The sequence below is a fragment of the Hippopotamus amphibius genome, chromosome 2 (assembly GCF_030028045.1).
Source record: "Hippopotamus amphibius kiboko isolate mHipAmp2 chromosome 2, mHipAmp2.hap2, whole genome shotgun sequence".
Classification (NCBI taxonomy): domain Eukaryota; kingdom Metazoa; phylum Chordata; class Mammalia; order Artiodactyla; family Hippopotamidae; genus Hippopotamus; species Hippopotamus amphibius.
This window is the reverse complement of record NC_080187.1, coordinates 137,368,340-137,391,159: the sequence shown is the minus strand read 5'-3', so window position 1 is coordinate 137,391,159 and position 22,820 is coordinate 137,368,340. Positions and strand designations below refer to the sequence as shown.

The following is a 22,820-nucleotide window of genomic DNA, read 5'->3' as shown; positions in this document are numbered from 1 at the left end:
TTTTTCTTTGTTTTTGTTTTTCTGAAGTGTGTTATTTAATTTCCAAATATTTAATTATTTCCCAAATGATTCATAGTTTACTTTTATTTTAGAAAACATGCATTAAATGAATTCTTACTTGTTATATGGTCTAGTATGTTTTCTCTCTTGGAAAATATTACATGTGTACTTGAAAAGAATAATGTTTAGTCTGCTTTTGTTGGGTAGAATTCTGTAAGTGTTCATTAGGTCAACTTGGTTAATAATGTTCCTTGTATATCTTTGCTGACTTCATATTTAGTTCTGTTGGTAATTGAGAGTGAAGTTTAATATTTAACTATAGTTGTTGACTAACCTGCTTCTTTCATTTCTGTTAGTCTGGGGGTTCTGTTGTTAGGTGCATGCACATTTGTATTTGTTATATATTCCTGATTTATTGACCTTTTTATCATTATAAAATGTCCCTCTTTATCTCCAGTAATATTTCTTGTTCCTTAGGTCTATTTTAATATTATTATAGCTCCTCAGCTTTCTTCTGGTAACTGTTTGCATGGTATACTGTTTTCCATTGTTTTACTTTGAACCTGTTTCTTTCTTTAAGTCTAAATGTGTTTCTTGTAGACAACATATAGTTGGATCTTCCTTTTTTCTGTAGTTAGAGAGTCTGCCTTTTGGTTGGAGTATTTAGTTCATTCACATTTAATGTAATTATCGATATGGTTGGATTTATGTCTGCTTCTTTGCTTTTTCCTTCTGTGTGTCTTATTTCTTTTTGGTTCTCTTGTTTCTTTTTTACTGCCTTCTTTTGTTTCAACAAGTAGTTTTTAGTTTGCCATTTAGATTCTTCTGTTAATTGATTTTTTTAAAATTTTATATTTTAGTGGTTGCTCTAAGGTTTTTAGTATATACATCTTATCACAATCTTCTTAAAATTAATACTGATTTAATTCTGGTAAAAAACAGCAACTTTTCTGCAGCATAGCTCCATTTTCACCTCTTTCCTTGTGTTGTAAACCTAAGAATACAGTGATGTAATTATTGCTTTATTCAGGCTTGTGTTTTAAGGAAATTAAGAAAAGAGATAAATATATTTATACAATCTTTTATACTTACCCATTTTATGTTATCATTTCCAGTGATCTTCATTTCTTCCTGTGGATTCAAGTTACCGTCAGATATCACTTACTTTTAGCCTGAAGGGCTCCTTTAGTATTTCTTTTAAGGCAGGCCTACTAAACACAAATTCTTTCTTTATTTGTCGGTGGCTGTTCTTTTTTCACCTTTATTTTTGAAGAATAGTTTAAGACTCTTCAGAAGGTGGATAGAGAAACTTGACCACTCTGATTATACTCTCACTACAGCTATTAGTAGAACAGCCCTAGTCTGTTTCCTATTTTTGCAGGCATCCTTGCTATAGTATGCTTCTGAGAGAGGAGGCCCCTCTGTACCCATCCTTCCTCTGCCTTCTCTTAGAACAGGGTTTGGACATTTGGGGCTGGATATTTCTTTTTTGCAGTGGGGGCTCTCCTTTGCATTATATGATGTTTAGCAGCATCCTTGGCCACTACCCACTACATGCCAAGAGTGACTCCGTTGTGACAACCAAAAATGTCTCCCAACATTGCCAAGTGTCCCCCAGAGTGGGGTGGTAAAATCACCACCAGTTGAGAAAGCACTCCGTGAGAGGTTTCCTGAGGTCACCCCCCATTGCTCATTCTGTCATCCTCTGCCCTCCCCATCTGTCTTACTGCTGGCCTTTGCCCTGATCTATTTGTAGCTCACCTGGATCCTCTGTTCCTTCCATAGAGCTCTGTAAGTCAGCAGTAGCCACCTTTCTGAGGAGGGAGACAGTTGCCCCCTTCTCTTTTTAAACATTCTACTGTCCATTCTGTAATGAATACCCTGTCCATCCTGTTTTAGCAGAAGCCCATGGTTTTATAAAATGTGCTTTTCAAAGATATACATGCTTTAACAGGTAATATATAAAAGTTTAGAGACAGTGGGGTTATCAGTTATTAGTTATTCATCTTTGTTTTCTGAAATGGATAAGAGAATTTTCATGTATATTACTTTATAGTTTTTATATTGTCGCATATCTGATTTTCGATACTCTAGATATGTTTAGCCTTGATTGTAATAAGAATATGCTGTCTTAGATGATGAAAATGTGTCTCATATCACATGGTTAACAAGTGGATGGACTGAAATCAATTTCTGGTCTTTTGTGACCAAGGCTGATGTCCTTTAAACTTCAAATTCTAAGAGAAATAGTGTATCCTTCACAGTACCATTGATTTGAAGTAAAAGCATTCTACATAGTAGGAATCTTGAGGCACTGTGGGAACATATGGGCTCCCACATATGTAGAGAAAGATGTTTATATATTTAGAAAAAAGAAAGGCAGTGCCTAGTTTCCTCCAGTGAATTGTTAGCTAAGATTTGCCCTGGTGTGCTTGGCTACTGAAGTGGATGGTAGGGATTTTGGGTCCTAAATGGTCATAATGAATTTTAGGTTGCTGTTAAGCAGCTGTGGCCTTCCACCCAGCATGGGCCACGTTTTGGGAAAAAATCTTATGTATCTGCTTTTAGAATTGAAGAGAGGAACTATGAATTACTTTTTCCATTAGAGATGATCATTCAGATAGTGTCTGCCAAAGTTTTCCATGTGGCCAGTTGGATTACTTACATTGAAGGATGGATTGGAGTTAGAGATGCACTGTGTGTGTGTGTGTGTGTGTGTGTGTGTGTGTGTGTGTGAGTGAGAGAGAAAGAGAGCTTTTTCTCTTTGCAAACTTTGTTTTCAAAACATTATTTTCAAACATTTTAAAAAAACATTATTTTTTACAAAGATGCATGTATAAAGAAGGAAACCCATTGGTTAAGGAGCTGAGATTTTCCTTTATTTCTGCCCGAGCTTGCTGTGTGGATGACAAATCCTGTGGAGTATTTTCCTAACCCTTAACGGTCATTCCTGAGGTTCATTATGGCTCTATACAACCGTTTGTTCCTTTCAAGAAAATGATCCACTGAAAAAACGTTATTGTACAGAAGAGAATTAGGTTTGCTCAGATAACGTCTGAACTTTCCTTTCCTCAGCTTGATAGGCCATTGTTCTCAACATCCAAAAGTTAGTCTTCTTTTTAATCAATTGAAATGCTGTTTCCTTTGTGCTGAGTCAATCTGAGCACCTTTCCTGCATGGCAGCTCTGACCAGGAGCCTACCCTTACTGCATATGATTACTGCCCTTTTTATAGATATGTCAGTGAGCCACTTTGTTCTGTATGCAGTATTTTGCATGGGGCTTGGTATTAAAGGTAGAAAGAGCTATGACTACATCAAAGAATTCAGCTTGTAAAGATAATCGTGTGCAAATATGTACTTCACACCCACCGTACAAAATAACTCAGTTTGATAGGGTATTTTAAGAGATCTTACCTCTTAGTGTTGAAATTTTTTTACTTTTGCTTCTGCTCTCTAGGCCAGTCTCTGAATTTTTTTGCACTTTTCCTTTCACATGTTTATCACATGACTTCTCGTATACCATTCTCATGCTTTGATTTAATTTTCTTCTTTATTCCTCAGTAGAGTGCACTTCTGTTCTTCTAAAATTCTGAGGCCTGGAAAATTTAAATAATCCAAATTGTTTCTACTTTGGTGAGAAACATATGTTCAATACAGAAGTTGAGTAACAGGGAAATAACTAAAATAATGACTCTCTAGGCTGTGGTGTGGTATCATTCTAAGTTTACCACGATGACCATATACCTTTTATATATTTGGTGTTATAAATTGACAGTTGTCTATTGCAGGGAACAGCAAACTTTTTCTTAAAGGACCTGGTAGTAAACATTTTCAACTTCTAGGTATTTTGGTCTCTGTTACAGCGGCTCATCTGCTGTATAGATAGAAAACAGCCACAGGTAGTTCATAAATAATTCAATGTGTATGTAAAGAAATAGTATCCCATATTAACTCCTTTGACGTAGTAAGAGTACACTAGGTGGGTGAAAATATTTGTTGTCTAAAACAGTAGGGGAAGGAAGTCTTGTAAAAAAAGAGTTTATTCAGTTTTTAGACTATTATAGTTTTAAATAATTATAATGTGTGTTATGTAAATTAAAACATTCTCTCGAAATTATCTCCCAGCTCCTCAGAAAATAGCCTGATATATAGTGATGGTCCCTCATTTCCAGTTGCTTCATACATTTATGTGTAAGATGCCATTGAGATAGCTCAGTTTACATTGTTCCTTTTAATCCTCTTAGTTTTAATTCCTCATTTTACTTTAGGTTCTTAGAGGATTTTCATAGCAGTGTGTTTACCTTGGGTTTGTTGAGCTAGAAGCTTTAATGATGTTTTTAGACCTCTACCCGAAAAGATTGTTTTGTCTAATTCTCTGAGCATGGTTGTTTCAGGCATTACCAGGTGTCAAGTAGGGCTGATACTGATGCTCCTAGTGCCTGATGAAATGCTTGGCCATTTATGAGTTCAGAAATGGCAGCAGACTCTGTTGACATCCTTGTGCCTGGTGACAGTGTTGGCATTTGCTGTCTTTGACTTTCTGTTTTATCAGAGAGCATATTGCATAGTTCTAAGTAATGTTGAGTCACTGAGTTTATTATTCTGGGACTTGACTGGCCTCAGCAGAACAGGGCCTCCTGGTGTCAGAGAGCAGACCTTGGGGCAGTGCCTCAGCCACTGAGCTTCAGTCTGCACACAAAATTAAGCAGCTTCTCCCAAGCACTCTGTTGGCTTTTTAGTGGCAAGTCAGAGCATATTTTTCTAAGCCTCATGAAATAAATTTCTTTCAGTTTTTATTTTTGAAAGAAATGTGATCATAATGTCCCATGCAGGATTTCTGCCACAGATCCTTTAGTGAACCAAAGTTGATTGAATTAAGATTTAAACAGGAAAAACTTTGATCTGTAGAGTTCAGGCAGAATTATTATGGGTGATACATTTTAAAATGTATTAATAAATTTTGTGTCCCCAAGTTCTATTAGTATTAAATTTATGTCAGTTATATTGCTCTTCTTGTCTGGGGGTTGTCATCTTGTTTACTGTCATATAATCCATTAACTTTTTACTCTATGAGCAGTGAGGATTACTGATGAAAACTATTGTAACTTTTACCTTTGACTAGTGACAGCCGTAATATCACCACTGATTATACTTTTACTTCTCAATTTTGTTTTCCCAGTAAATTGCAGCTTATTAAGACAGCTTATGATTAATTTTTCTGCCTAACATTTTATCACAATAACATTATGTTACTTCTATACTAATTGCATGATATACTGAAATATTTTGTGAACTCTAGATCCAGTCTCAGAATTGGAAACCTGCTGTTATCCAGTGTAGACTGATGGAATTGATTCATTTGGCTTTCCCTTGCCTTTTTGATTTCCCCTGTTTTGTATTTAAGAGCTAGTGACTGACAAAATTTATTTTTCCTTATAGGGAAGACTCATTTTTTTTTTTTAACAAATTTTTTTTTCTTTTCTGTGTGGTTCCTCAAAAAAGAAATTTTAGTTGGAAAAATGCTTTTTTTCTTCTGTGTCATTAAGTAACACCATACTATTTCATCTCTAGGTTTGAGTTCTGGGAAGATTTTGAAGAAGACCATGGGAAAGGGAGAGAGAATGGCTATCAGAGTCTTCATAAGGTGCTGGAGCCTTTCCTTCTCCGGAGGGTGAAAAAAGATGTGGAGAAATCCCTTCCTGCCAAAGTGGAACAGATTCTCAGGGTGGAGATGTCAGCCCTTCAGAAACAGTATTACAAGTATGTCATTGGCTGGGTTAGGCCTGAATGGGATTAAGATCAGTACCAGGAAGCCATGAGATAGACAACTGACAAACTGCCTTTTTCAGTGAAGCCTCAACACAGATTTAAGTGGCAATTTATTTATGGTCAGAAAGAAGATTTATTATTCTTGCTTTTTTTTTTAGGTTAGAATTTGCACAGTACTTTTCATTATCTAAGTGGTCTGAAATATGTGTTCTTAGTGCTTATCCCCATACTAATAAACAGGCATGTTTCACTCATTCATAGATTTCTTCTCTGCCATTCGTTCAGTCATTTTATTCAAGTTCTGCAATGTGCCAGGCATTCTGCTAGATACTGGGAATATGAAGGTGAATGGAATGTGTTTCTGCCAGAAGCCTGTTGTTTAGTGGAGAAGACAGACTAGAAGAGAAAAATAACATAAAGTGTTGTTAATAACTGAGGCATGTGCAAGGGAGTGTGGAAGTTCAGAAGGAAAAGCACTCAGCTCTGTACTGAAGGGTGAGGCTCTTTCCTTCTAGCACTCCAGATGGCATGGGCAGATTATGTACTTGGTTTGGGTTGTAATATGCTGAAGGCAAAATGGTGGGTTTGGAACAGAGGGTGGTATATAAGAAGCTTGTCATGGGCTTTCAGTTTTAATGATTTGAAGTTAGATCTGGAATGATTGGGAATAATTGTATTGCCATGAAAATTACAGTCTTTTAAAGTTTCTCATGATATTTATTCCCTGCTTGTTCTTAATACAACTGAATAAAAACAAGAGTTTAGTTTTCAAAAATTACTATCCGACTTTTTTTGCCTAACACTGCCTTGATTATTTATTTGATTGCACCAGGTCTTAGTTGCAGCGGGCCAGCTTCTTAGTTGCAACACACTGGCTCCTTAGTTGTGGCACATGTGCTCCTTAGTTGCAGCCGGTGGTCTCCTTAGTCACAGCTCGCAGGCTCCTTAGTTGTGGCATTCAAACTCTTAGTTGCGGCATGCATGTAGGATCTAGGTCCTTGACCAGGGATTGAACCTGTGGCCCCCCCCCCATATTGGGAGCTCAGAGTCTTAACCACTGGACCACCAGGGAAGTCCCTAACACTGCCTGGATTTTTAAAAATCTTTTTATAATGGGAGATCTCAAATACATACAAAAATAGAATGGTATGTACCCATAATCCTGCTTTTACATTTACTGACTCATGGCCAGTCTTAATTCATCTGCATTTTCTTTTGCATCCCCATTCCCACCCCCAGGTCATATGAAACATACCCCAGGTCCGTATCTTAAGTGTTTCTGTATATCTCTAAAAGATAAGGACTCTGAAGAGTTAAGCAGGGACTTCCCTGGTGGCACAGTAGTTAAGAATCCTCCTGCCTATGTAGGGGACATGGGTTCGAGTCCTGAGCCGGAAAGATCCCACATGCTGTGGAGCAACTAAGCCCGTGCGCCGTAACTACTGAGCCTGTGCTCTAGAGCCTGCAGTCCGCAACTACTGAGCCCATGTGCTGCAGCTACTGAAGCCCACATGCCTAGAGCCCATGCTTTGCAACAAGAGCCACTGCAGTGAGAAGCCTGCGCACCACAATGAAGAGTAGCCCCCATTTGCAGCAACTAGAGAAAGCCCGTGTGCAGCAGCGAAGATCCAGTGCAGCCAATAAATAAATAAATAAATAAATAAATTTATTTAAAAAAAAGAGTTAAGCAAAAAAACCCCTCCAAAACCCCCCAAGCTCATAGAACAGATTGGTGGTTGCCAGGAGACAGGACTGGGGATAGTAAGAGAAATTGATGAAGAGAGGCAATAGGTACAGACTTCAGTTATGAAATATATGTCGTGGTGATGAAATGTACAGTATGATGACAGTAATAATTCTGAATTGCGTTTCTGAAATTTGCAAGAGAGTAGATCTTAGAAGTCCTAATCACAAGGGAAAAAAATTTGTAGCTATTTATGGTGATGGATGGTAACTAGACTTATTTTTTGTGGTGATCATTCTGCAAGGTATACAGATATCAAATCATGTTTGATGTGTCTGAAACTAATATAGCGTTATATGTCAATTACACCTCAATTAAAAAAAGTTAAGCATAATTTTGATACTATTTTTATCATGCCTAAAAAAAAACAAACCCCAATAATTCCTTACTGCTTTTATAATGTACAGTGAGTGTTTACATTTTCCTGGTTGTCATACACATGCACACACACTGTGTTGTTTTGCACTGGGGTCTAAGTAAGCTCCGTACGTTATGATTGGTTGGTATATCTCTTAAGTTTATTTTAATTCACTTTTCCCCCATCCTTGTAAATTTTTTTTTTTTGGCTGCGTTGGGTCTTCGTTGCTTTGCGAGGGCTTTCTCTAGTTGTGGCGAGTGGAGGCTACTCTTCTTTGAGGGCGCAGGCTTCTCGTTGAGGTGGCTTCTCCCGTTGTGGAACACAGGCTGTAGGCATGGGGGCTCAGTTGTTGTGGCTCACGGGCTTAGCTGCTCCGTGGCATGTGGGATCTTCCTGGACCAGGGATGGAACCCGTGTCCCCTGCATTGGCAGGTGGGTTCTTAACCACTGTGCCGCTGGGGAAGTCCTTTGTGAACTTTTGAGTGAGGAAACTGAGTCTGTGTTCCATAGATTTTTCTCACAGCCTGGATTTTGCTGATTCCAGCTCCGTGGCATCATTTTACATTTTCCAAAGAACACTCTTTCCTATACATTCACAGTTGAGTGTAGAAGGTTGGTTAGATCCAGATTCAGTGTGAGTATTTCACAGAATGATGTTCTGTCACAGGAGGTTGTCTTTTTGTGGTATTAGCAAACGTCGATGAGCATTGCCTAGATCATTAATTCCTTAGGGATTACCAAGTGGTAATATTCAACTTTTGTTACTTCTTTGTTTATTAGTTGGAATACTTCCACAAAAAGAAACCTCCCCCCCCCATCAGTGAGGAACAGTTCATATAGGAGAGACAGAATAAATGCACAGTTCGTTTTGATTTTTGAATTTAAATTTTTTATTTATTTACCATTTTTTAAAATTGAAATACAGTCGTTGCTTGGGAAGCACAAGGGATTGGTTCCAGGGACCTCCCCTGCTCAGAGGATCCTAAAATCTATGGATCCTAAAGTCCCTTATATGGAATGGCAAAGTGCAGTTGCCTCTCCATATTCGCAGATGTGGGGCCAGTGGATACGGATGGCTGACTGTGAATTTGACATATAACATTGTACAATTTAAGGTGTGTAGTGTATAAACTTGATGCATTTCTATATGGTAAGCTGATGGCCCTTGATCTTGAACACCTCCGTCACATTATATGATGATCCTTTCTTTTTAGTGGTTGGGATTAAGTCTAGGCTCTCAGCAAGGTTGATGACTGTAATATGTCGCTGTTGTTCTGTGTTCACTGCACTGTGTATTAGATCTCTAGGGATTATTTACCACTCACTCCACGCTTGCACTCTTAAACACGTCTGTCCTGTCCCCCCGGCCCACACTCTGGTAACCATTATTTTACTTTCTGTTTTTACAAGTTAGGCTTTTTTAGATTCTGTGTATACATGATATGATACGTTACTTGTCTACCTCTGTCTGGCTTATCTCACTCAACATAATGTGTTTGAGGTCCATCCATGTTGAATTTTTGACATTTTCAAAAGAAAAAATAGATTAGTTACCTTCCTTGAGAGGTTTGACCAGTGAGACTTATTTTGGTATGATTATGAATTCATCAGTAAGCATATTTGTGTTTCATTTTTTTGCAGTTATTATCTATACTCATGGTCTAATGCTCCCAGTTTTATCCAGTGTGCGCTTGTTCACGTTGATTCTGAGTTCTTTTGACAAAATTCAAGTTGTAGTTGATGGCTTCTTTGCTTTCTAGAAGGATGAAATGTTTCAGATTCATCTCATTCATTTCCTGCTCCAGAACTAGAGTCAGCCAACAAGCTCCACATACTGTGTTTTATTGGGAAATGGTGTTTGGAGACCACAGATGGCACTGGGGGTGCTCCCTGCAACTGTAGTGGACATTATTCACAGGTCGTTTTCATAGACAGAGTTAGGAAATTTGTTTTTAAAGATAAAAATACATCATGAGTTTTTTTCCAGTTAAATAGTACTACAGAAATTTTTTTTGACCTTAATGAACTTATACACATACCAAAAATTCAGCGTCTCAATTGCACCAGCCTAATTTACACTACACACACAGTCTTAGAATAGTTTTGCCAGGCTTACCACTAGCAAGGTGAAAAACAAAAAAAGGTAAAGGTTTGTAAGAAATAGTATTTTTTTGTTTGTTTTTAAAGGTATATCCACTAGAAATGGATAAGAGTCTTAAAGCACTTGAGATAGTTTTTCTTCATTTTGGTTAGGTTACTGGCTAGGTACAATGGTTTATTTACTTCATTTTATTTTATTTTATTTTATTTTTTTTAAGAGATTGCTTTGTTTAATTTTGCTCATGATTGTTTATAATATTTATAGAGTTCCAAAGGCAAAGCTGCCAAGCCTGGCATGTTCAGAGATATCTGGCTTCTGTCCTTGTCTCCTCCATTCTAGTCCCTCATTCCTTAAGTAATAATTACTATTATAGTTAAAAACCTTAATGTTTATCTTTATTTTTTAGTTTTTAAAATATAAGCGGATACATGTTAACTTTTTTTATTGCCTTCCTCTTCTTATACAAATGGTAGCATACTGTATGCATTTTTCTGTACCTTACTTTTTTCACTTAGCGATGGGAAACAGCTGTGCTGGAGAGTACTCCATAGTAGTTTATAGAGACAGTCCTTTCTTTTTACAGTTGCATAGTGGACCTATAGCATAGTTTATTCAACTAGTCCCTTAGCGAGAGATATTTGGATAGTTTCAAATAACTTTCTTTTTATAAATAGTGGTACAGGGAGAATTCTTGAGCATTCCTCTTTGAGATGGATTCCTAAAAGTATGATGGCTAAAAGTGTAAAGAAATTTCACTACTCAGAAAAAAAAGCACTTCTAATATTTTGGGGTTAGTGGTTGGAGCTTATATGCTTGGATATGCATGAATATTTATGCACCCTCCTCCCTTCTTTCCAAACTGGGGTGTAAAACATACTCATCATGAGCACTGTATCACGTAAAATACCGTTTCACAACAGTTCAAACGGGTATGTAGCTTTTATCTTTGATATATTTTATTTATTTAACTGATTTTCTAATTTGAGACAGCTTAATTTTCACTTTCATACTACAATGAAGACTGCTTCAGTGACAATCATTGTTTATATAAAATATATATATGTTATATATGTTCTGTGTATAGGTATATTTTGTTATTATTTTCTTTTAATATTCCTTTGTTCAGCTAGGTTGAAATACCCAATAGAATGATTAATGGTCTGAATCTGACTGGAGATATGTGAGGATTCCTGGGTAGGTGGCAGGAGATATAAAATAAAGCATCCCTCCCTGCCTTTTTAACTCTCCCCGCCACCCCCAGTAACACTGTTTTCTTTTACAGTCTTCTAGTACCCTTAACTCTCTGTTTCTTTGAATCTAATAATATCATTATTATCTTCACTTGCAGATGGATTCTGACCAGGAATTACAAGGCTCTTGCCAAAGGAACAAGAGGCAGCACATCTGGTTTCCTTAATATTGTGATGGAACTGAAAAAATGCTGCAACCACTGTTATCTGATTAAACCCCCCGAAGAAAATGAAAGGGAAAATGGACAGGAGATTCTTCTGGTGCGTGCTTACCTTGTATGTAATTACTGTCTTAAAGACAATTTAGTTTCTATAGATGCTTTTATCAAAATACTCTTTTTCCTCCTTGATGACTCTTTAGGGAGCATCAAAAGAAGCTTTAAAAACAGGTGATAAGATTCAAGTAGCTAGGAAAAATCTGGAAAGTGTATTGTCAAAGATACCAGGTAAAGAGCATTTCAGGAATTGCTTGTCAGCCAAATTGAAGAAGGCTTCAGAAAGCTTAAAGATGATTTTAAAAATATGAACTCTTAGAGGTGAAGGGCAAATTGAAGTATGTTTTTGAACATGATACTTAGAATGTCTTTTCAACCTGCAGTCCCTGATCAGGAGCAGTGGGAAGCTGATTTTATTAGACAAACTGTTGACAAGACTTCGAGAAAGAGGGAACAGAGTCCTTATCTTCTCTCAGATGGTGAGAATGTTGGATATCCTGGCTGAGTACCTGACTATTAAACACTATCCTTTCCAGGTGAGGATGCTGGATTCTTGATTGGGGTCTCTCCCTTCCTCCCTCCACCTCTCCCTCCTTCTAGGTTGTATGCTTTGCTTGCTAAATTATCCTAAAGTAGAAAACAGGATTTTAGCTTGAAACAAATTGAGATTAAGGTTCCAGGAGTATCTTAGTTTTTCCTTCCGTGCCTTTAGGCTACCCTGTAATGAAAAAGGTCAGGGGAAGATCATTCTCTCTTATTGATGGATGAGGGATGGGGATTAGAGAAAGGAAAATTGGGCCAGAGAAAAGTATGTTAGATGGTGTCTTACATCTCCAAGCCTGTGGTAAGAGTAGAGAGGAAGGAAGTGTGAACCTGATGACAGGAGCCCAAATCCTAAGAAGGAAAGAAAAAGTGAGGTGACAGTGTTGTATATTTCACCCCAAAGGAAACTGAGCCTGGCTGTGAGGCTGGGAACTCAGGAGAGCAGTATAATTGAAACCTTGCTCATCTCCAGATGTACTCTGCAGAATTTTAATTTTGGGTTTTCATTGTTATTCATTAATCTACTGTAAGATAAGGAGAAAAATAAGAGAAGGGGATTATTCTTCAGCATAGTAATATTTTTCTGTGTGTTAGATAATGGGAAACTTAGTTCTGATCTGTTTTATGGACATGCATGAGATTTACCTTGACTTGTGGCCTAATATTTTTATAGTGCCTTGAGTTTTAAGGTGTGTTAAAGAAATATTTTTCTTTGATTTTGGATGCACTCATGCAGTTATGCCAGTATTGAAGAAACTTGAAGTCAGTGATTCTCTCTGAGGATGCCAAGCTTTAAAATTCAGTAACAGGTTGTCTTTCAGCATACCCTGAAAGGCAGTATATTGTTATATCCATAATACCTTGTGTGGTCTTTCAGTAGCTGTCTTAGAATATAGTTAAATACTGTGGTAATTATCAAAACACTACAGAGAATGAGTGTTCTCTCAGTGCACCTGATCCCTGTGAGCTTTCAGGTCTAGCTCATCATTTGGTGTCAAGTAAAGAATACATTACTTTTCTCTTTAGGGACTAAGTAGTCTGGAGTCTGCTCAGGTTATCATGCCTAATGTCTTCTCTTAGTGAGAATACTGAAAAGAGGGCATTTGGGTTTTCTAATTTCAAATATTGGCTTTGACTCTGCTCTTTAAATGTATCTTTGGGTCAAGGCTCTCAGTAGAGTGGTAGTCAGAAAGAAGAAAGGGGGTCCCACGTGTGATTCTGCCTGTGTGCAGGTAGCTCTGGGTTTGGTGGGCAGAGCGCTGAGCTGTACGTTCTTCCACAGACTGCGTCCCACCCCCATCACTGATCGCTGGCCGGCTGACAGCCTCTGTCGAGGCAGTTTTGCCTTCTGTAAAACAAGGTAGTTTACCTCAAGTGGTGATTAAGGGGAAACAACGTGAAAATGATTTTAAAGAGTGAGAAATGCTGTATGTACAGCATATAGGTAGTAATTCTTCAGTGTTTATTTTACAAATTATGTGGTTTCTCTGGGGATATTGTTTGGACCTAGAATTGACATATAGTCTAATGTAAGAATTGTTTGTGCTAGTAAGTGCCAGAGGTCCTCTTCAAGATACATTTTGGATGCTTGAACACTTTGCTCTGATTTTAGAGTGTAATTTTCAGAAAAGCTGAGGTCTATGACTCACTTAATTTTAACATTTTCACTATTATGGGAAAATGTTTTCCAAACAAAATTATGTAAATAATTTTTTGGTTTATGGAGCACTTAATAACAGGGCAACTTTTAGCCATATAGCTAAGGAGCATCATTTTTCTGCAGGAGCTAATTATAAGGTGACCAGTGGTAGTATTTCCTAATCTCTTTGGTACCCACAGATGTAGAAGCAGGCAAAGCCTCTAAGCACAGCTTGGGTCTCCATCTTTCTCCTTATGTCCTGGTGGCCATTCTGATCCTTGGATAAACCTAGATGATCCTTAGAATCAGAAGCATCTGACCTTGAGTTTGTAACCGGAGAGTTTGGGGCAGGTCGGGTGTGCTGCTGAAGCACAGCTCCTGGACAGCACTTTGCCAGTGTGTTCTGGCTATTTTTACTCAGTGGGTGTTGGAGTCATGAAGGTTACAGTCTGGTGTTCTATTTTGAGTGTGGCTGATCTTCCTACCTTATGATTTTCTTGTGGTTTATTTTTACAGCGTCTGGATGGTTCCATCAAGGGAGAAATTCGAAAACAGGCACTGGACCACTTCAATGCAGATGGGTCTGAGGTACAGCATGCATGGCTTTGTTATTTGGGCAGCTTGGGCTCTGTATCAAGGGGAATGCCTTTCTAGCTTAATGTATTCTGTTTCAGAAACAATTCACGGTGCAACTCTCCTACCTGATAAGGGAATGAGAAATCACTAAAGATGCCTCTTAATTTTGTTGTTTGTCCCTCCAGAAAAGCATATGTGTGCTTGTTTATCTCCCCTGGTCTGGATTAATGACAGAGTAGTTTTGATATCAATTGAGTGTTCTCTGGTGGCTTCCAGATACCAAATTTCTGGGCCTAGGAGAACCACAAGACAGGTTGGGGAGGGCTAGCTAGTAGGATTAGTTTTGACATGTATGTTACACCAGAAGGTTCTGATCTGTACTTTTTTTGGTGACTTAAATCTCAAAAAGTATGTTTGCCATGTCTCAGATTTGTTGGACCCTGGTGGCTTAATTCCCTTGCTTGGACTCACCGCAACATTGGTTAATCTGTTAAGTGTCCAGCTTGAATTTGGTATTTGAAGGCACATGTGGAAGACCACTTAGGACAAGTTAGAAACTGTGGTAACCTTGTGATTTGTGCATATCAAGCTAGTAAATACCATGGAATTTGACAGAAGAGACAAGAAGAGATTTAGTGTAGGTAAGGCTGTAGTGGTGTGATAAGAGAGCCATAGAGAGAGCCAGATGTAGAACTAGACGTGTTTTGGAGAGAACGTTAGAGCTTCTGAAGTTGGGGCCGCTATTCTGTATAGATGGAATACAGAATACAGGCGTAACTTTCTGCTTTCTCAAGAGCTTTGAATATTCTTCATGTCTGTCTGTCACTCCAGAATGGCATGACTCCTGCTCCTCAAATAGCACATGGGCCTAGTTAGACTATGGTATTCTGGCTACTTCGCTAGCCTAAAATTTTATTTCTCCTTGAGGAGTTTTGGGCATTAATCTTTTCAGAAACAAGGCTCTGAATCCTCAAGGAGAAAAGGAAAGAAATTACTAAAAACATTGATAACTTCTAATTCCTGTCCTCCTCTCTCTCCTCCCTGTTTCCTCAGCTGTAAGCGCACGATGATTCCCTGCTTCATAACCCTGCTGTGAGGGTTGAGTGCAATAATCCACACACAGTGCTGAGTGCAGGGCCTGGCGCAGAGCAGGCAGCCCATCACTGGTAGCTGTTTCTCATCAGTGTTTGTTGAGATCTGTTTTGTGGTCCCTACTGTTAGTCTAAGACACAGTATGAGATGGATGTTTCATACAGCCCTTTCTCAGAGAAAAGCTAAAGTGGCTTTCTTCAGTAGTTCTCTATTGATCCCCCTGCCCCATGGCTAGATGTAGGAAAGAGATTCTTTATCATTTTCTGCAAATCTGAGGTTTTTTTAAATTAATTTTTAAAAATTATATACTTTATTACTGGGGGAAAGTATTATATGCACATTTAGAAATTTTGGAAGATGGTGAAGAGTACAAAGAAGAAAACTCCCATCCTAGAGAAAGCTTGCAATTTGCATTATTTGGGTGCATTTCTGTTTATCTCGGAAGAAACCGTTTGTTTCTTTCTATATTTGCCCAATTGGGATGATGCTGCGTATAGTTTTGTGGTCACCTTTCATTCAGAATTCTACCCTGAGCATTTTCCCATGTCATTAAAGATTTAAAAAAATGGTAATTTCTAATATTGTCTCATGCCTGTTCCATCATTTATTTAACCATTTTATTGTCAGATGTTTAGTTAAGAGGATATGAGCATGTCAAAAAGATTATTGATACATTTTGCTAAATTACTCTTTCCAAACAATTTATAGTCATAATGTTTATGTATGAAGATTTCCATTTTACCATTTGATAACAGACACAAATAATATTTTAATGTAATTCATATTGTCTTTGATAAAGAGTGACATTGAAAACATTTCTTATGATCATTCAGACCCCAGATTTCATTTAAGTTTTAGGTGTCTCATTCTCAAGTGTTTACCTGCAGGCCTCTCTTTAGAGTGTGGTGTTGCTTGGTGTCTCTACCAAGGATCACAGACTGTGCTTCAACACCCCTGCCCATCAGTTCTTTATCTGAATTGTTTAAAGCTCTTGTGAGACAGCTCTCTCCATTTTTATTTCTATGGCATAATATTGGTAAATGTGACTGTTAACTTAGAATATGGAGACCTTTTCATTGCATCTGTGTATATATACCTATTTATCAAAATGTAACTTAGAACTACCAGTTTTTGAGTGCCACTTTCATGCCAGAAAGGTGTCAGTGTTTGGTACATGACCACATTCCCTGAAAACAGACATCTGTTTGGCTTTCATTTTCTCTGGCTCATAGAGTGTATTCCCTGCCTCCTGCCCATTTTTTTTTCTGCGCACTCAGATGCAGGCGGGTGTTCTGTGCCTGCCCGGTCTCTGTTATCATTGCTGTGGAAACTGGAATATGTCAGTGCCTGGGTCTTGCCAACACATTGCTGTTCAGCCACGCCTGCTCTGGTTTTCTTTGTGCATGTTTCGTGGTGATTGAGGATGCTGTGCTGCCCAGTGGTTCCATCGTGTGATCTGTTAGTACAGTGTTTCTGTGTTCCTCACCAGCCTAACAGATGAATGGACACTTACACAGTAATATCTCCTTGCCCATACTGACTGCCTTACATGGCATAATCCACCTTTATGCAGGAAATAAGTATCTAAGCAACTTGCTGAAACGATCCCCTTGATAACTGTTTGTCTGGTTTCTGTTAACTGCTTGTGTACTAGTTTTAGCCAGGAGGGAACACTAATTCTTTTGCTCCTGTTGCCGTATCAAATTCTACTTTACTCCTTAGTTCATTGCACTGACTCTTACCTCTTAATCAAATGAAAATTCACTCTGCCATCAAGTCCCTGACATTCTTGTAGCCTCCATAAAGTTTGTCCATCATATCTCACTTTTCTTCACACCTGCAGGGGTTTCCAGGTATAAGGGCTTATTGGACTGTGAAACTGTTTCTGAGAAGGCCACTGCATAAAGTAGTATATTGCATTGTGTACAGGACTTCTGTTTCCTGCTCTCGACAAGGGCTGGTGGCCTGGGAATCAATTTGGCTTCAGCGGACACAGTCGTCATCTTTGATTCGGACTGGAACCCCCAGAACGACTTGCAGGCACAAGCCCGAGCCCACAGAATTGGTCAGAAGAAGCAGGTCAGTGGAGAGGGGCCTCTGGGTATGGCTTGGATGGGAGGGGGCAGGGGAGGTTATTCATCCCTTTCAGGATGTTTATAAAATGCTTTTTTTTATTTCTTTCCTGTTTTGTCTTCATTTCCCCAAGGGTGGCTGTCTGTTTGTTAATTAGCTAGTACAGAAAAGCTGCCTTTGGGGCTGAGATGAGTCTATAGTTATGGAACTATTCTCTTTCACTGTTTGAAAAGTATATCACCAGTAACTTTCTGGCTTACTCAAAGATATATGATGAATAAACTTAAAATTGAAATTTTCAATCTATTTCAGTATGGAAAAGTTGTTAACTATTCTAACATTGTTCAAGATGATTTACTTTTATTACACATGACCAGTGTTAGCTCTGTGGTATGTTGGAAATGTACACACTTATTTCTGTCATAGATGGATTTCAGAGTCTGCTCTAGTATTGGGTACTTCTTAAGTTTCATGTGTGGCCAAAGATTCAGTTTCGGTGAGACAGATAATTCTTTAGCAACTTTTTTATCATTAGGACAAGGCTATAATAACACTTACTTAGAGGCAGTTTTATTTACGAATGCAGATAGTAAGAATACTGCACGTACGTAAGTTGTCTGCTTGGATGGACGGCTTACAGGTGGTATGCCATAGCAGAGAACAGATATTTTTTATTTCCTCTCTTGGTTTTAGACAGAGGTAGCATTTTTGTGTATGTGAGATCAGGCATAAGCATAACATTTCTTTTTCCCGCAGGTAAATATTTACCGCTTGGTTACAAAGGGGACCGTGGAGGAAGAAATCATAGAACGGGCCAAAAAGAAGATGGTTTTGGACCATCTGGTGATTCAGCGCATGGATACCACTGGCCGGACGGTTCTAGAAAACAACTCTGGAAGGTCCAAGTAAGTGCCAGAAAGATGGGAGAAGTAGCAGAGTCAGTTTTAATCCACTTTCGTATAATTTGTTCTTCTAATAGGATGCAATACAACAGACGTTAATCCATTAATTACCTAGAAAAGGCCATGCCAAAGCTGCAAGAAGATGACATTTTCATTTTATTTTGCTTTCCCTGTTTTTCCTTCTTCCTCTTTTTTGTTTTTTTGTTTTTTGCATATCAGCTTTCTTCTTATGTGCCCTCTCTTCCCTGCCTTCCTCCTTTGCCTTGTGCTTTTGGCTCTGCCTGTGGCATATGACACAGCAGCAGCGGTGGCAGCTGTGTGCTCCCCATTGGGCTTTTTCATCCCAGCACAATGTCGCCTTGGACTTTTCAGTGGCGAGAATGAACCAGATTGAATTGGTAGCTGTTTCTTACTATTGGTGAAAATGTTTGTGTGGAGATTAGCTTTCCTATTGAGAACAGAAGAGTATAAAAGGAAACTAGTTAAGGTTCAGTTGGCTTTGTTTGGAAACACAACTATTTCTCTTAGTTTACATTTTGACCAGATTGTTGAGTATCTTCTGTGGCAGTCCTACAACTTGTGTTACAGGTGAAATCAAATGGGCCCTTCCTAATTAGATGATGATCATTTTCCATTAGAGAGGAAACTAGATAGAAAAAGCTTATTCTCTTAATTTGGACCAGAGATGAGGAGTTTGAAAATTCTTGGTGAATGATAACTTTCTGAGTCAAAGGACAAGGGGAACTCCCTTCTCTCATGTTGCTAATTATCTTTCTTGCTTAACCATGTAATAGATGAACCCACAGAAAAACAGTTGATTTCTTAGTCTTCTTTTAGGTTAGGTTTACCACTGCAGACTCTTCTGTGGATTAAAAAACATGAAATATTTGTGAGATCGTTTTTCTTGTGGCAGAATTTATATTTTCACCAGTAATATGACCTCTTTATGAAGAACAGATATTTAGAACTCCATAGAGGTTAGTTGACATTCCTAAGAGATTACAACTACATTTTACTTCTACAGTTCAAATCCTTTTAATAAAGAGGAGCTGACAGCAATTTTGAAATTTGGAGCAGAGGATCTCTTCAAAGAACTTGAAGGGGAGGAATCAGAACCTCAGGTAATTAACAGTAAGGGAAAAAATTTTCTTGATAAGTATCGTCTGTGAGAGTCTAAATTTTTTTGGAAGCAGATTCTGAGTTTGAAGCTTTTATAAAGAAACAGTTACTTACAGAACATAATTGTTTCTTATAGAGCTGAAAGCTGTTACTAAATTGAATAGGAAAGAATGAGAAAAGCATTTGAGGATTTTGTCTTTGGTCTTTTTTATTCCAATTTTATTTCTTGTAATTTCTGAAGTTTTATCTTATTTTGTATAAATAGTAGTTTGAAATGTTAGCTATAGAGGATATAAAACTGAGAGTGTAAAAGAAAATGGAATGTCAGAGAGGAGAGTTGGTTTATTTGCACCGGTCATTTTCAGTAAATGCTAACCACTGTTGCCTTTTCACCATGTTTGGCTGCTCTTGTTCTTTAGGAAATGGATATAGATGAAATTCTACGCTTGGCTGAAACCAGAGAGAATGAAGTCTCAACAAGTGCAACAGATGAGCTTCTGTCACAATTTAAGGTATGAAAATCATTGTCTGAGAAAGTCCTTGGCATTGATTCATGAACCAATAATAAGTAATGCCCGTCAGGACTTTCTGGGTGCAAGGCACTCTGCTTTTCTCTTTACCTAAGTTGACTCATATCCCTTAAAATCATCCTCTAGAGTTCCAAGTATGATGTGAGTATAGGCTTTACAATCCTCCCCATGAGGGTAACCACTGAAGTGGTCCATCCTATCCAGAGTCAGTGGGTAGAGACAAAGAAATCAGTGTGACAAAGGCTGAGAATATGCTGTCAGTGGGATGGTTGGAGAACTAGATAATGTGGAGCTCTGAGAGGTGTGGAAGGGTTATGGGAGAGACATTAATAGAATCATGACAAAGTGAGGTCAAAGGTATGAAAATAGAAGGTGACAATTGGGAAGCTCTTGATGACTTGGTGGGATTTTTTAAAAGGGCAGTTACGGGGTTGTTAGTGGTATTTGACAGAGAATTAAATGAGATCAGGACTAAAGCAGAAGCTGGGCACCAGATAAGTAGGAGGTGACAGCATTGAGTACAGATACTATTAAATAACTTAGTGAGGAGAACAGTGAAAGCAATTTATGTGGATAGAAGGGCCAAGCAAGGCAAGATTTTTTAAAGGTGTTACCATATTTCTAGGTTGAGGAAAGAACTTGAGAATAGGGAAATTATTGAAGGTTCTAAAGAAGGAAGGAAAATTGGATTGCACATTGCCCAGGAGGAGGCTGGAAAGGATGTAATCAAAAGCACAGATGGAGGAGCTGGCCTTTGAAAGAAAAAGGAAAGTACTCTTCAGGGAATAGCAGGGAGAGAAGATGTAGGAGTTCCAATTGGTGACCTTAATTACCAGTAAAGTAAGTGAGGTGTTTGCTGAGAAGTGGAAAAGATTTGGGATGGCCCCATCCAGGGGCCAGGAGTTGCTGGGAGGAACTTGATAGGGAGTAGAGAGTAGAGCTGAATTTAGAAGATGGGGCTTCACGTTAGAGCCAGTCAGCAGGATCATATGACTTTCTCCAGAAATACTTGAGGTCAGAGAAATTGGATCAGTTGGCCATCCCAAGATGGGAGGTTGGCTTGGGAGGCATGGAAGAGTTATCAAAGTGGCAGAAGCTTCCCAGATTCAAGTGAGGACATGATTGGATGGATTCATTGTGGTTTGGTTATGGAAGCAGGGAAGACCTAGAGGTTACATTGATGGTTATGTGTGGTAGACCCATTAGGATTGAGGAGGAAGTGCTTGGAAGGAAGCAGTATTTTGTGATGAAGTCCAGAGTTGGCCACAGGTACAAGTTGTCTCAGTGGAAGAAAAAGGAAGGAGTTGAGTGGATGACAGAGCTCTAGAATCAGAGTTAATGTGTTTGAAGAGGCAGAGGATGGAGGTGATTGTTAGTGTTTCAACTGGATTTCACGTCTATGACTATTGCTTCCTTCTTAAACAGAAGTAATCTTCATGATGGTGTCCTGGTCAAAATATTATATGATTGTTTAGGTTGAAAAATTTCTGCATATTACAGGTTGATCAAAAATCATGTTACTGGTGACACTTGCCTTTTAAAGCCCTTTTGGCCATTATGTTTCAGCATCTGGTCAAATGATTTAAGTTGGAGTCTGCTTACCCTAGGGACTCTGTATTTCTAGAGTGCTTCACTGAATTGACTTAATTTTCCTGATAATCTCTACCCCCTCCCCTTTTTTTGGTTGTGCTAATTTAACATGTTGGAAACATAACAAACCTTTTTTGAGATATTTATGATTACTGTTTTCTTAAGTAATAATAACCAATCCTTGCATAACTCGTACTGTAAACTCTGTTTCAAGTGCTTTATATATATTAACTCTTTTGAGTTTTTACAGCAACCTTATGTTGAAGTAGATGTTATCTTCATTTATAGGTGAGGAAACAGAGACACAAGGAGGCTAAGTAGATTTCCTAAAGTCGCACATATTTGGAGTTGTGATTACTTCCTAGACAGGGAGTGTGGCCTGCAGAGTCTGGCCCTTAACTGCTGTACCACTCTTGCAGAAGTTAAATTCCCAACTGCATGAACCACTAACATATGTATAATATTGGTATTCGTATCCATTGATATCATTTTAACAGTCAGATCTGAAGTAATTATAAACAGTGCTTAACTTGAGAAATATCAGATGATTCATTTTATAAAACAGGAAAATGTTAAATTTTGAATTTCAGAAATTACACCTCTTGTTTTGTTGTGGGATTTAAAAAATCTGATTGTGAACATGACAATATCCATATTGGAAGTTAAAGTTAATTTTGGCCAAAAGTTGTAAAGTTCTGACTTCACTGTTAGCTGCAAGTGCTTTTGAGGAATGGAACCTCCTGAAACTCTCTTCAGCTTCAGCCCAGGCCTGCAGCCTGCCCACCACTGCTCAGAAGCTGCCCAGAGCTAGTTTCTCTGTAGCCATAGTCTGAAGCTTTGAAATGCATAGATATAGATGCTTTTCTTTCTGGGATACATATTATTTCAATATAAGTAGATATTAGATGTTAAATATTTGAAATGAAGTAAATGGAACATTCTTCCAATTTTGTTTGAAGTTTTTGCATTTTATGTTTTTGTTTTTATTCCTAGGACTAACGTGCAGTTCTGAGCATATGAAATTATTACATACCTTTAGCTTCTATACTTTTAATAGAAATGAATAAGGTAACCAGTTGGCTAGACAATAGTTACTGCTTTGAGTTATGCATTGTTTCAAATGACTCCATTCAGTAGCAATTTATAATGTATAGGACTGTAAATTCATAATGGATTAGTATTAGGTATTCAAATGTTATAATCTAAATAAATCTAAAATTTCTATATTAGAAAATGTGTATGATTTAATAACAAATCTTTCAATAAAACATAAGACAGTTTGTATCTTCATATCTTCCCCTATTTTTCAGTAAAATTT

General features: G+C 38.1%; 1 protein-coding gene across 9 annotated transcripts in view; it reads left to right on the top strand.

Moving 5' to 3' along the window:
- The window catches only part of CHD2 (chromodomain helicase DNA binding protein 2), a 116,274-nt gene that overhangs the window by 52,286 nt on the left and 41,168 nt on the right, over positions 1 to 22,820 (top strand). For 5 of the 9 annotated variants that reach the window (XM_057719808.1, XM_057719806.1, XM_057719804.1 and 2 more), the window contains 8 exons: positions 5,573 to 5,761; positions 11,322 to 11,499; positions 11,822 to 11,974; positions 14,137 to 14,208; positions 17,218 to 17,367; positions 18,118 to 18,266; positions 19,288 to 19,384; positions 19,802 to 19,894. In XM_057719808.1, the coding sequence (XP_057575791.1) occupies positions 5,573 to 5,761; positions 11,322 to 11,499; positions 11,822 to 11,974; positions 14,137 to 14,208; positions 17,218 to 17,367; positions 18,118 to 18,266; positions 19,288 to 19,384; positions 19,802 to 19,894 (1,081 nt within the window). The remainder of the gene's footprint in view (positions 1 to 5,572; positions 5,762 to 11,321; positions 11,500 to 11,821; positions 11,975 to 14,136; positions 14,209 to 17,217; positions 17,368 to 18,117; positions 18,267 to 19,287; positions 19,385 to 19,801; positions 19,895 to 22,820) is intronic. The other 4 variants (XM_057719805.1, XM_057719802.1, XM_057719810.1 and 1 more) reach the window with 1 other exon arrangement.